This window comes from Ceratotherium simum, chromosome 13 (assembly GCF_057802395.1).
Source record: "Ceratotherium simum simum isolate JZ-2026a chromosome 13, ASM5780239v1, whole genome shotgun sequence".
Taxonomy (NCBI): domain Eukaryota; kingdom Metazoa; phylum Chordata; class Mammalia; order Perissodactyla; family Rhinocerotidae; genus Ceratotherium; species Ceratotherium simum.
Genome location: NC_141912.1, coordinates 58,599,988 through 58,614,175, shown reverse-complemented (window position 1 = coordinate 58,614,175; position 14,188 = coordinate 58,599,988). Strand labels below are relative to the sequence as shown.

The 14,188-nt window shown below is 38.9% G+C and overlaps 1 protein-coding gene across 4 annotated transcripts in view; it reads right to left on the bottom strand.

Moving 5' to 3' along the window:
- PHF3 (PHD finger protein 3) overlaps positions 1-13,640 on the bottom strand; it is an 80,616-nt gene extending 66,976 nt beyond the window's left edge. Inside the window, exons 1-2 of one of the 4 annotated variants that reach the window (XM_087438768.1) lie at positions 13,349-13,640; positions 2,969-3,237 (exon numbers count right to left, since the gene is read on the bottom strand). In XM_087438768.1, the coding sequence (XP_087294894.1) occupies positions 2,969-3,212 (244 nt within the window). In that variant the 5' untranslated portion in view covers positions 3,213-3,237; positions 13,349-13,640. Of the gene's footprint in view, positions 1-2,968; positions 3,264-13,348 lie in introns of those variants that run through there. The other 3 variants (XM_087438769.1, XM_004423985.3, XM_004423986.2) reach the window with 3 other exon arrangements.
- Between the last annotated feature and the right edge of the window lie 548 nt (positions 13,641-14,188).

The following is a 14,188-nucleotide window of genomic DNA, read 5'->3' as shown; positions in this document are numbered from 1 at the left end:
AAGATAACAGGATTTTTTAAGAAAACCTATAACTGGTTTGATCATCAAGATCAAACACTTCCCCAATACTTAATGATTTTCCTTACTCACTGGAGTTTTAAAAAAAATGCTATTACTGGGCAAATCTAAAAACCATACGCAAACACTACAGTTACATAAAGAAATACTTTACAGAATCAAAAGCATTCAAAAAGAGGATCCGAAATCTACTAGTTACCTCCCAAAATGAAACCACTGGCATCCTAACTTTCGTGCATCTGACAGAGCCTTAAATGTAACCTTCCATGTTTCTTTCCTATTTTTGTAATTTTTAAAACTACTTTATGATTTTTAGAGACAGCTGAAATACAATGCAAGCCATTCAACTACATCAGCAAAACACTGGGTCTTGAACAACTACAGCAACCAACCTGGTTCAGCATAGCAGAGAACAAGACAGCAGTCACATAGCTTGCTAATTTTAGCACTGTCAAAACCAAGTTACAAAATAACAATAATCTATAGCTTCCACTGGCTTGAGGAACATTGATAGGGTCATTTCCCTGCTAAGCTTCAGTCAAGACAACTAGGAAAAACCTACAGAGCCAAATACAAACATCTGGGTGAGAACTATGTCATTTTTATTTCACAACAAAAAGCTGAAGTAGCTTGTGAATAGCTGAGAAGTTATAAAAGTTGTCCACATAAGGTTTTTACTAAATAAAATTTCTTCTTGGTAATGCTCTTTTAAATCTAAAATTATTTCAAAACAAATTTTTTAAAAATATTTTTTAATGTTTTCCATTTTGCTATCATTAGAAAATATACAAGGCCTTTTACTGAACCAAATAACCCAAAGGGCAAAAGAAACTTTGAAGCAATCAAGATCAATCCCCTGCCCCATGGCACGATGACATCTAAACAATCCTAGAGAGAAGAGCTTTATTATTTTAAGTTTCCCCCACATATTCCCTTACATCGCTTAAAAACATATATCCCACACATACATGAATACAAACAGTTCTCCTTCAGAACCAGGATAATAATTGTAGCAAACAAATTAAAAATCAGAAAATAATTCTACATAAGTTCTTAAATTAAAAAGTTAAAGTTTACAAGATAATAGAATCATAAACAAGTATTAATTAATCATACCTCAAAAAGCTTGAACTACTTCAATAAAGATGTTCTAAGTCTTCTATTAGCAAAAGAAATGTTCATCAAAACTGAAGAGACTTTTCATATCAATAAAAACTTTTCATATCATCAGAAATCAATTAAAAAGTAAAAAAGATAGCAAGTGTGAATACCAGTATTATTAAAGTGCTGGGATTTTATAAGTAAAGAAGTCTAACAAGATGATACACTCGCCAATTTCAGGCCCAGTATAACATCCTTGAGGGTAATTGTACTTCCAGTAACAAGCACGTAAATATTCAATACATGTTTTTACTGAATTTGGACTAAACTGTGAAACTTTGCACATACAACCAAACACTGTCAAAAGTGCTTGACAATAAAGATAATTAGATATATTGTACTGACACAGGAACCAAAGTAAAAAACTGGAACAATGCATACATAAAATAAAATTTTAAAAGCTTTAAAACATTTAGAATACAACAACAAAAACAATGTAAACCTATGCGATAACACAACACAATGTATATAATTCAGAGATACACCATTAGCAAGCAATTCAGAAGACCTCAGTAGTAAGGAGTTGTTAAATCAAAAAGATCCCTAGTAGCAAAGGGCTGAGGTCTTCAGGCAGAGTAATCTGACAAAGTTATGGATGAACAGTAAGCCACCTAATACAAACTTTAAATATTACATTAAAATATTACGTAGAAAATAGTAAAAGGAAAATAAAAAATACACTGAGAAACTGTAGTGCAGAAGTCTAGAGTCATCGAAAAACAGACCAATACCACAAAAACCTGTGACCTACTCTATCTAGGGAACAGTGAGGGAGAGCCTACCTTCTTCACATGAAGCTGACTTTCCCTTCTCTCATTTTACATCACAGAATAGCTAACTGCTCCAAAGTTTGTTGTAATAATTTCCCTGCTTTATAAAAGAAAACCTACATATTTTTCCACATCTTAATATATCTCTGAAGCAATTTCTTATTAAGAATTAGTTTAGCCCTACAAAAAGTTACTATCCTCAATCTTTCAGTTACTTCAACTACAGATCCTCAAGCAGTGCTGTCCAATAGAAATATAATGCAAGCCACATGTGTAATTTAAAATTTTCAGGTTGCCACCTTAAAAAAAGGTGAAAAGAAAACAAGTGAAATTAATTTTAATAATTTATTTAACCAAAATATCACCTCAACATGCAATCAACATTAAAAAAAATCTGATGAAACATTTTACATTCTTTTTCCTTACTGAGTCTTTAAAATCTAATGTGCAATTTACAGCACATCTCAGTTAGGACCAGACTCATGTCAAGTGATTAACAGTTATATGTGGCTAGTGGTCACTGTGTTGGACAGCACAGGTCTGGAGTTCTTTCTCTTGTTTTGAGATACATGTACAAAATACCAAAAGATCTGAAATGGGAGCACACAGTATATTAAATTTAAAGGGCTGGGAGGGGCACTGAGAAAGGTCAATTCAGCAGTTCCCCCTGACTCCAGCAGGCCTAGGGTGACAACATGTCCCAATCTGCAAGGCATTCCCTATTTGCTAGGGAGAGTCCCAATTTATAACCTGTCATCATGATGTAATTATTAACAGCACCTCCCATAATTCTCAAAAAGTATCCACTTTGGATGATAAATTATATGGTCACCCTGTCTATATCCATAATATCCTCAAAGGTAATTCTACACTCCTTGGAAGAAAATTTAGTTTAAATTCTAATTCTGATGCCTAGAAAGAACCCTAAATTCACTACCCTCATCAAAAAAAAAAAAAAATGCTGCTGAAAATTCTTTTTATTTTAAATTGCAGACTAAAAAAAAAAAAGTAAGAATTACCTGTTGAACAAGGCATCTGGAAATTGGGATCATTGCTATCCAAAACAGGCAAACAGAACTGGTTACTTGCAGATCCTAGCATAGGATCCTTATCGCTGAGCATGTTCTTCAGCGAGTCCTCTAAGACATTTTGACTTGTACTAAAATCCTCACAGACTTCATTCTCCAGGTTGGATCCTAGAAATAGGGCATCATCTAAGTGTTCAGTAGGAATTAAATGATTAAATGTATCAACTATATCCATGAAGACTTCTGTGTGTCTTTCAGCCCTATAGAAAGACAAAAAAAATACCATAAGAAATAAAGCTATCAATTGATAATCACCTAAAACCAAATTATTTTAATAGTTTTGAGTCTAAGAACACACTTAGGTATTTCTGAATTTTTTTATAAAAATTCTCACTGTTTTTAGAATATACATTTGGACATGTAGAACAAATCTTTACTAAATAATGTTTCTTCACGCATGTAGAATATCATTTTACCAGAAATTCTATTAAATGTTTACTCAATTCATTATTTTTAGGGAAAAAAAAAACTATGAATATAATCCATTAATTTGACACATTTGAAAGAATTACATGGCTTAAACCATAAAAACCACGTTTTTAACCATAATCTTTTCATAAATTAAGAATCAGACACTGCTTTTACAATAAGTCCATATAAAAGAGCTAAAATCATATCATTTAAATTATTGTCCCACATCTATTAAAACTTCAAAATAGCCTCGTTTTATTTACAAAGCATTTAAATTATTTAAAGAAAGGCAATATAGAGAGACAAAAAGTTTTTTTGTGGGGGTAGAGGGAAAAAATGGAAAGAAACTATCAACTAAATCCAACAAATCAAAACTCAAAAAAACTACACACACGAAGGCACAGATGTGCACATACATGCATTTTAGGGGGGACCCCTTTTAGGATAAAATGAGATAAATGAGAGGAAAACTATCAGTGAGTTATGTGGGGTCTATACAGACATGAGCTAGTCTCCTACCTGAACTGTACCTACGTACTAGGTACTGCTCAGCAAACGTCATCTATGCTCTAGAGGAGCCTCAACTAGCTAAGTTAAATTGCTTCAAATATTGGTTTCACAGAAAACTGAACCAATGTGTTTTTGGGGGGTGAGGAGGAGTCAACAAAAATTTAATAATATTCAGTTAGCTAGAGAATCCCACTTATTTACCCAGAACATCTTGAGTTCCAAAATTCCAAGGTATTTTATATTAGCTCCAAATCTACCAAAATTTTCTCAAACTGTCCTTGAATTCTTTCCCCTATAAAAATGAGGGAAGAGGAAGTTCAAAGACACTCAACAATTTACTGGGTATATATTATATGCTGCTAAACATTTTACCTACATTTAATTCATTTATTCTCAATACATAATAATAATAAATAGGCTGTTATTATTCTCGTTTTACAAAAAGCATTTAAATAATTTAAATGTCTTCCCCAAAGTCATAAAACAGAGCCAAGATTCAAACCCAGGTTTCAAGGCTCCACAGCTCACAGCCCTAACTCCTACCCTTTCACACGGAGCTACAGAGCTAGAAACTGACTAGATTTGACTCACTGAAGGCTCTGCTTTGAAAACAATTTTCCAACAAATCAGTGATTGGCTGGAGCCTTGGATAAGAGAGGGACAGACTGCGATGGGACAGAAGATACTTTGGGAGATGATGAAAATGTAAATCTTAACTGTGGTAGTAGTTTCATGAGTATATATATCCACCAAAATTCATCAGTCTGTTTATTTTAAATCGATGCAGTTTATTGTAACACAATTTAAAATTTAAAGAAAGGAAAGAAAATTTCCTCACTCTCACAAAAGTTAATCCTTTTCTAACTAGAAGGATTTCAGCATCTCTTCTCAAATTTTGTAATTTATTTATATTGAAATATTAATAAAGCACTGAAATAACAAAATGTTAACTACTTGACTGACTTGCTGGTTACTTTACATGCATTCTCTAACTATAACACTAAGAGAAAATTACAGCTCACAATGCTGATGAAAAGTTAGGAAGTTTTAATTCCCTAAAGCTATCTGATCTCAGTACCTAATACAAGCTCGATTATCATATATCACCAATACGTCCACTAACATGTTTTTATGTTCCAAAGAAATTTTAGTATAATAAATTTCTGGTAATTAAAAATAATTTACAAAAATTTTACTAAATGTTTACAAAATTAAATATCCAGAACTACCAACAAATTTGCTTATCTAAATGTGCTGGATCCCAAAGTTTATCACAGGCCAAAACTGCCTCCTCTTCAGAGTTTCATCCCAATTAGTAATCTTTTTTTCTCAGATGAATCAAAAAGAAAAAAAAGGCAATTCCAGGTCTAGAAACAAAGAGCTAACTTTCCTTATAAAAATGGTATGCTGAATCTACTGAAAATGTACTCATTCCCAGAACAACACAAGTCTGGTAAATTCTACAAACTTCACCTGAGGTCAGTCCTTCTTTTGCAACAACTACTGGCTATGTGCTCTCAAGTAACGGGGAACACTCATTCATATGGTCACATAGCTTGAAATCACAAAGCTATAAGGAAGACAAACCCATTCTAAATAGTGAACTAAATGAGCAAAACATTTTTTCCAATACTACTATTATTAGTGAACCATCCCAAAACTCCTTTACTAAAAAGTGCCTTCAGAGGCTGCGGCACAATTTTTAATCTCACAAGTAGACCATATTTAGTCTTTAAAAATCAATAAAAAAAAAAAAAAGTAAAGCATACTGTAAATAAGATAGGTAAACCAAACCTGCCAGTACATTTTTTTTGGCCAAAACTAGTATCACTCATAAAGTGTGTTTCCCTGGATTTAAATAAACATATCAGGAAAAAGCTTTCAATGGTCAAATGTTGAGAAAGACTGGTATAACAAAGTTACATTTCTTTAACAATACCTTTAATTTATTCAACAAATGTTTACTAAGCAGCTCCCATTGTGTGAGACACCTTTAATACACCAATGAGACTTGGAACCTTCCAAGACAGAATAGAGTACAAAGCAACCCAAGCTTATGGGTCCAAAGTGGACAATTTCTACAGGACACATCACAAGACGAGTGTTTTGTGAAATTGTTATAAATTAGTAAGACTGATTTTTCATAAGCGGTTCCAACTGGCTCAGGGGGCAATTCCAACAGAAGAATGCCAAAAATCATAGTATACAGCCATCCCACAAGACTATCTTGAAAGTGACATTTAAGGGAGGTGATAAAGTAATTTATTTTAAAAAATCAGTTTCAGATATCAAGTGTTCAGTACCAAAAAATAATAAAAACTCTCCATGCTAACTGGAAAACAAATGTTAGCTCATTGTAGAAACAGTAACTCACTTAACATGAACAAACTAATCTACTAAACACAATGTGGTATCCTAGATTGGATCACAGAACAGGAAAAGGACAGTAGTAGAAAAACTGGTGAAATCAGGATAAAGTCTGGAATTTCGTTTATAGTAATGTACCAATGTTAATCTCTAGTTCTGATAAAGGCAGTAGCATTATGTCAGACGTAACAACGAGAGAAACTGGATGAAGGGTATATAAAAACTCTATACTACGTTTGCAACTGTTCTAAAAACCTAAAATTATTCCAAAATAAAGTCTTTTTTTAAAAAAAGGACACTAATCTAAAATACAATGCCCTGAGATACCTAGTAATGCGGCTAGACAAAGATAATCAGATCTAATTAAGGAGAAAAATTAAGAGTTGATTCAGTATCTCCATTAATTAAACAGACTCCTTGATTTAAACAAATTCTTGTTTCCTACACTGAAGTTTTACTTAAATGTTTCCTTATATTTGGTATTATAAATTTAATAATTAAAACATAACAAGACCATCTAGGGCATATTTTAAAGGGCTACTGCTATGTATATATCCAATTAAATTGACAGTAATAGTTTGAAATACATATATGCTAAAATCAGAAATTATTTCTGGGTTCACAGTCACATCTCATGTTTACAGACAATAAAATGTACCCAGCCAAGTCAGAGAATTGGATAATCTGCTTAATTCAAAATTACTCATTTATCCATATACTTATTAAACATCTACTGTAAAGTATTATCATAGGTACCAGTGAAACAAATCCAGTCTCAAATTCAAGGAACTCACAATCCAAAACAGAGTGTAGACATAGAAACAAATACAACAAAACGTAAACACCACAACAGAATATGAAAGTGTCATACTGAAGGGCTACAGACAGTATCACAGGAAGGTGAAACTCAGGAGGCCAAGGAAGGCTGCACAGGTGATGTGTGAGCTGAATCCTAAAGGTCCCAAGGGTACTCCAGGCAAAGGGAACAGCATGAGCTGATCATGAATGGCAGAGTTTGCTCCTAATGGAGCACTTAGAAAGACTCAGAATACAATTAAAAATAAGTACTAGTACTAACATTCTGAATAAATTTAATCTGAGTCTGGAGATATATCTCCTGCTTTAAAATGCTTGCTTCATCTGTAACTCTGAGAGAATTATACTGCACCCAAATTTAGATTACAGTGATGAAACCAGCAAATATTGTTTTCTATGTGTTTCACGAATGAATAGAATGCAAAAAAGAATTAGAAAGCACCAAAAGCAAGAAAAAAAAATTACACTTCTAAAAAAACCCCCATTAAATTAAGAGTAAATTAAAATTAACCATCTCAACTTTTCAGAAATATCCTCAAAGTATAATTATATATTTTATCATATGATCTCCTTTAAAAAAATACTACATATAAGCCCAACAATGAATCACTAACGATATCAAAGGCCCTAACAGATTATCCTATGATGCAGCTCTGTCTCACGCAGTCTACACTCTTGGGAGTGTGCATGAGGGTGGCGTAAGGGGGGACAAATATACATCAGGAGATCATAAATCTATGAAGGAAAATGGGGTAACGGTGACGGGGAGAGGAGGAGGGCAGTCTATGTATGATAGTAAATGAAGGCCTTGCTAACATGTGAGCCAAACCCTGAAATGAGGGAGTGAGCCATGTATATAAATGGGGAACAGCAATGCAGGCCAAGACCTAAACAAATGCAAAGGCCCTGGGAACGGGGCTGCTTGGTGCCTTCCAGCCCCTACACCAGAGTTTAAATTAAGCCATCAACTAGTCAGGCATCCTTACTATGAACAAATTTCTAATTGATAGCAGTAGAGGTAGAAAAATAAAAGTACCACTACTAATAATGATGGTAAAATGTAAAACTTAATGTGCTCTAACTTCATGCCAGGCATTCTTCAACATGCTTTGCATCAGTAGTTCTTAACCAGAGGCAATTATGTCCCTCCAGAGGACATCTGGCCATGTATGGAGACATCTTCTGTCATCACAACCGGAGGGCATGCTACTGGCATCTAGTAAGTATACTACAATGCTCTAGGAAAGCTCCACAACAAAGAATTACTCAGTCAAAAAACAGTGCTGAGGTTAAGAAACTCTGATCTACATTCATTAATTTAGTCCTCACAACAATGCAATATTATAATACCAATTATACAAAAAATAAATAAAATTAGGATCAGAGAGATTAAATTACTTGCTAGAGTAAGTGGTGGAGCTGAAATTTGAACCAAGAACACCTCATTTGAGAGTCAATGCACTTCCCACTACCCAGTATTATCTCTTATAAATTCACTGAATGTTTATTATGTGCTGGGCACTGTGCTAAACTTAAATATATACTGTCACTTAATCTTCACAGCCACACAATTAGACAGGTACTATTATTACCCTCAATTTATAGAAGAGGGGCTGAGGGGCTGGCCCGGCGGTGTAGCGGTTAAGTTCACGCAATCTGCTTCGGCGGCCGGGGGGTTCGCAGGTTCGGATCCTGGGCACGGACCGACACACCATTTGTCAAGCCATGCTGTGGCGGCGTCCCATATAAAGTAGAGGCAGATGGGCACGGATGTTAGCCCAGGGCCAATCTTCCGCAGCAAAAAGAGGATTGGCAACGGATGTTAGCTCAGAGCTAATCTTCCTCACCAAAAAAAAAAAAAAAGAGAGGGGGGGGGGCTGAAGCTTAGCCAAGTTACACTCAATATTACAGAACAAATAAGTGACAGAGCTGGGACTCAAGTCCGCTCTGATACAAAAGTCAGTTCTTAACCACGATATAACAACGTTAAAGATGAATAATAGTTATCCTTCCAGGATAGAGCCAAAGACAATCACTAAATGGTTAAGCCATGTGGTATGACAATTCTACAAAGTACAATTCTACAAAGCAATGCAACCTAATCACCTGCTCTACACACCCATTTCAAATTCTGGTCCAGTTTCATTGGCTAGACTCTTGGTAAGCCTTCATAAGAAAAAGCAAGGATCATAATTTCTTTTTTGAATTTATCATGTAAGAAGAATATCTAAGAATCCACAGTGTCTGCCATACTAAAACCAAAGCTGTCGCAAGAACCCAGAAAAAGAACTATCAAGTACAAAGTTGAAACTGGCAAAAGCAGAATTACACCAGCCAATAACAGTAAGAGAGAATGAACTTCAAAGTTTACAACTACATCCTATTGACATTATTGGAAGCATCAGCAGTTTGGATGAACCACAGAAACAGTGGAAATAGCTCATCATTAAAACTATGGCCTAGGTAATAACAGTCCAAGCTAACACGTACTTAGCATGTCCTGTATGAAAGGCCCTATGCTAGGCGCATTGCATGCATTATCTCATTAGTTCCCCGAGAGGTAGATAGAATTATTATTTCTATGTTACAGACGAGCAAACTGAGGCCCAGCCCATTATGTAATATGCCCAAGGTCACATACCCAGTATACCCAAATTGGAACCCAGGCAGTGCGATTCCTGTGTCTGCACTTTTAAACTACTATACTTTACGTAGTCTACTCGCACATTGATTATTATGTTATTAATACACCATTAATGCAATCTTAAAAATACTGGAAACCAAGTGATGTACCCTTCTTCCAAAATAAATTAGAAAATACGCACTTAGCTATTCCCTAACATAAAAACAAAATGGCTATCCTCAGTGTGTAAAAACATCACTTTGGAAGTTATCAACTACAAACTTTGCGATTTCTTTTCATAGTCTACAACTTTAGAATGTTTTCATGTGGCCAGATCACACAAATTATGAATGAATTAAAACCACTTTAAGTTTATCCTTTCTGCACAATCTACTATGCTATTCAAAACTTTGTCTAATAAAGTTAGATTGTGCCAACAGATTAAAACTTCTGGATAATATTTTGAAGTTTTTACTTAACTATTTCTCTTCACTCCCTCTTCATTGTACAAATGATGGTAAAAATTTAAATCCTTTGATCATTAAAAAATGATCTAAATTAAATACACGATGCATGGTAGTAAGTGTCCAGTCTGTACATTTGGCAATTCCTCATACAATGTCATTTGTAACTCTTGAAGTACCTTCCTCTTTTAACTCTAATTGACAATGATTTAACATCTCATGTGTTTGAATCTTGTCTCTCAACCCAGACTATGTTCATTAAGTACAAACAGCACCTGGGTCTCAAATATTTTGAATCAAATCAATACTCGCAATATCTTTCCCTGTGTAATCAAAGGGCAACAATTAAAGGAGAAAAGTTTTTACTGTTCTCAAAAAAATGCAACAGTATCATAAATGTGTAACAATTTGCCAAGCCATTTTTGTAGTTAAAAGATAAAACGTCTGTTTCTGAAAAGACACTCCAAAATCTCAGAGGGTGTTCCAAGAAGAAGTAAGAGAGAAACAGAACCCAAGATGCACTGTTTTGGAAAAGAAAAAATCTAGCAGCCACTTGTCAGCAAGAATTCCTGAAATGTGGATGAATGAAAATATTTAAATATCAGCACTCCAAGAATCCTGAACTCCCTGGCACTGTAGGGTGAAGTAGTTAACGGTAATCCACAAACCTGAGGTGCTGATCAATAAACATCACTGTCTCACTTGAAAACAGAAAAGATCTTATCTCCAGACAAAAAGTAAGTAAAAATGATTTCATGAGAAATCTGTGTAAAGAAAAAAAGTGCACATTTAAGAAAGCAAAACGTATCAAAAAGGCAAACACCATATTACTATGTCAAGGAAGATAACCATTATCTATATTTTAGTACCCAAAAAACAGAACTGCACACACAATTTACATCCACCAGTTTTTCCAAGTATAATCCATACTACATAAAAATCTAAACTCAAGATAATTTTGCAGTAATCCACATTGTTACTTGCTACCTTTGAACTTTTATTAATAATAGTTTTATTAATGCTATTACACAAGCCAAAGACTATCAACCTTTCCTAACTGATTCCAATACTCAGTAAAATTTTAATAACACAGTTTTAAATGATTAATATAAAGACAACTTCCTTCAGTTTTTCTACCCTGAAATCTGCAGTGACCAAAGCTATTTTTCACCTACATTTACACAGACCACTTCTCTTAGATTTGACTCACCTGATAAGCAACAGATGAGTATACCGTAAGATCAGCTAGATCAAGTTATCTGAGGTCTATCCCAACAGCATGGAATGCATAACTAATTCAGTGTGATAGATAAGGAAGTTCACTATCCTCCCAAAGGATGCAAAAGCAGTATAATAAATTACATTTTCATGCTCTTCAATAAATGAACCTATAAAGCATGCAAGAACAGAAGAACACTGGGCCCATTACTAACTCATTTGTTATCCTTTTGACAAATCACCAGGACAGCTACCAAATAAAGCTTAAAATCTAAGGTTATAATTCTGATTCTAAAATGTGGCCCACTTCAGTGGAGCAGAAGTCTTTCTGGTGCTAAGGAACTGACTGTGTGTAGCTTAATCAGAGCAATAATAGCTCCTAAAAGTCCCCCCTTAAATTCTGTTACTATCATGGGGAAAAAGAGTATTAATAACAGTAGTAGTGATGGTGATGATAATGATGGAGAAAAAATTCATTATCATAACATATGGCCAGTTAACAGAAGAACTGGGGAGAAAACATAAATTAAGAAAAGGTCTAAGAGGTTTAGAAGGTTAAAAACCACTATTTGAAATAACCTTTACACAACACCTTTTGCGCTCTAGAATGAAGATATAAATTCAACAACAGAAGAATACTGCAAATATTTCCTGATTCTTTGACTCATGTGTCTTCCCTACCATAAATACACATCTATAAACATTTTCACAATCCCAAACACTTCATTCAAGAACCAAAAAATGGCAGGAAATTAATGAGGAATGGAGGCGTAGTCGGAAGATCTCAACCAACCAGTGTGGAAAATGGAAGACAAGTTCGACTCCCAAACAGTAACTTAACAGAACAAAGCACTATTTAAGTACTCCCTAAGTAGTTTACTGTATCATTTTTTTACTTTAGCTTAAAATAAAGTGGTAAAGTTCGTATCTGGGGGAAGGTTCAATTACCGATGTTTCATTTTAATTAAGTCTCTCGGCACGTAACGAAAATTAGGACTAGGCAGATATTAAAGCCACTTACATTAATGACTACCCATGATCATATTCTGCGAATGATTCCTGAATAGCACCAATAATCACACATCCAAATCACCTCGGATCATGGGTCTCTAGGAAATGGCATTTAAAAACCCAAAGATGGGAAAGGGTCCTCGGACCCGGCAATCCACCGCAGGGGGGAAGAAGGAACACCGACCTGTGCGCGGTACCCACATTCTCTCCCTTTCTCCCTCCTCCCCGCCCCCTCGTGTCAGGTGATCAGTTATTTAGCACCATTAACACGCTCACGTATCGACAAGTGGTTCATTAAATTACACGTCTTGTCGCAAGGCCAGATTCCCGACTCCTCATTTAAACTAAGCAAAAGGAGTCGGCAGTTTGGGTCGCGAGCACAAAAGCGCGCGGGAGCGGGAGGATGGATGCAGCGCCAACTCCCCCTCTCCGGCAGCGGGGCCCGCCCGGCCTCGCGGCCCGGGCCCCCCGGCCCCCGGCCCGGCCCCCCGCGCGCTGCGGGCTCCCCTGGAGGCAGAGGCCCGCGGGCCGGGCCGGGGCTGCGCGGGCCTTGCCGGCTGCGCCGCGGCGTCTCCGGGCCTGCGCGCCGCGCGGCGGGCGCACACTCACCCGAGGGCCGGGCGGGGCGCGGGAGGCCGCGGGCCCCTCCGCCGGCGCCTGGCCGCCGCGCTCCCGCCCCGGCCCGCGGTCCGAGCGGCCCCGGCGCAGAGGCGCGGCGGCGCAGGCCGAGGACGTTGCGCAAGAGGCCGGCGCGGCGCCCTCCCGGCCGCGCGGGAGAAAGGCGCGGGGCGCCGGCCGCGGGAGGGCGGGAGGCCGCGGGGCGCCGCGCGTGCGGGGACGGGGTAGGGGAGGGCTGCCCGTCGCCGCGCCGCGGCCGGAGCCGCCACTCACCCAGCTCCGCCGGACGAGCGCTACCACTGGCAGCAGCAGGAAGATGGAGGCCGCCGCCGCCGCCGAGGAGGAGGGGGCCCGGTGGGTGCCGCGGGCAGAGGGGGTACGCGCAGGACGTCGGCGTCGCTGCCACGGCCTCCCTTCCTCAGCCGGCCGGGCGGCTGCGCCGACGACGCTCTCCAGGCTCGGCGCCGGCCTCCTTAGCCTCGCTGCAGCCGCCGCCGCCCAGGGCCCGAGGGTCGCTCGCCTCGTGGGGACCGTGCGGCGGCGCGAGACCCCACAGCCATCGGCGTGCGGCGGCGGCGCGGGGGCAGGAGCGGGGCCGCGTCACGTGACCCCACTGTTTACCGTTCCGGGGGCCGCGGCCTGCGCCGCCGCCGCGCCTGCGCGCTGGGGCCCTCGCGCTCGCGCTGCCTCTGCGCCCCGCCCAGTCCTCGGAGGGCGCGGCGCCGCCCGCGGGCCTGCAGCTCTCGGCTCGCCCGCGGCCCGGGGCGGGGGCGTGAGGTCGTGGATGGTCGCCGTTTCTCCATTGTCGTAAGCCCTCAGGCTGCACAGTTAATGTGAGATTGATGGCCAGATCGGCCCCCGACTAGGTCCTTTTATTAATTGGGTGTGTATTCAAGAATGGTAGACTAGGGTGGGGTAGCCGAGGCCCCTGCCCAGCAGTCCCCGCCGGCGCTGCACAACAGCCCCGTCGTTAAGCACCGCCACCCCCACCTTGCCCCTAAATAGCTGGCCTGCTTCAGTGCTCAGCTTGCCGCCTCGGAGAGGCATTCCCGGTCTAAGTCAGCAGTTCTCACACTGTGGCCAGAGGACCCGCCCCCCCAGGGGTCCCAAAGA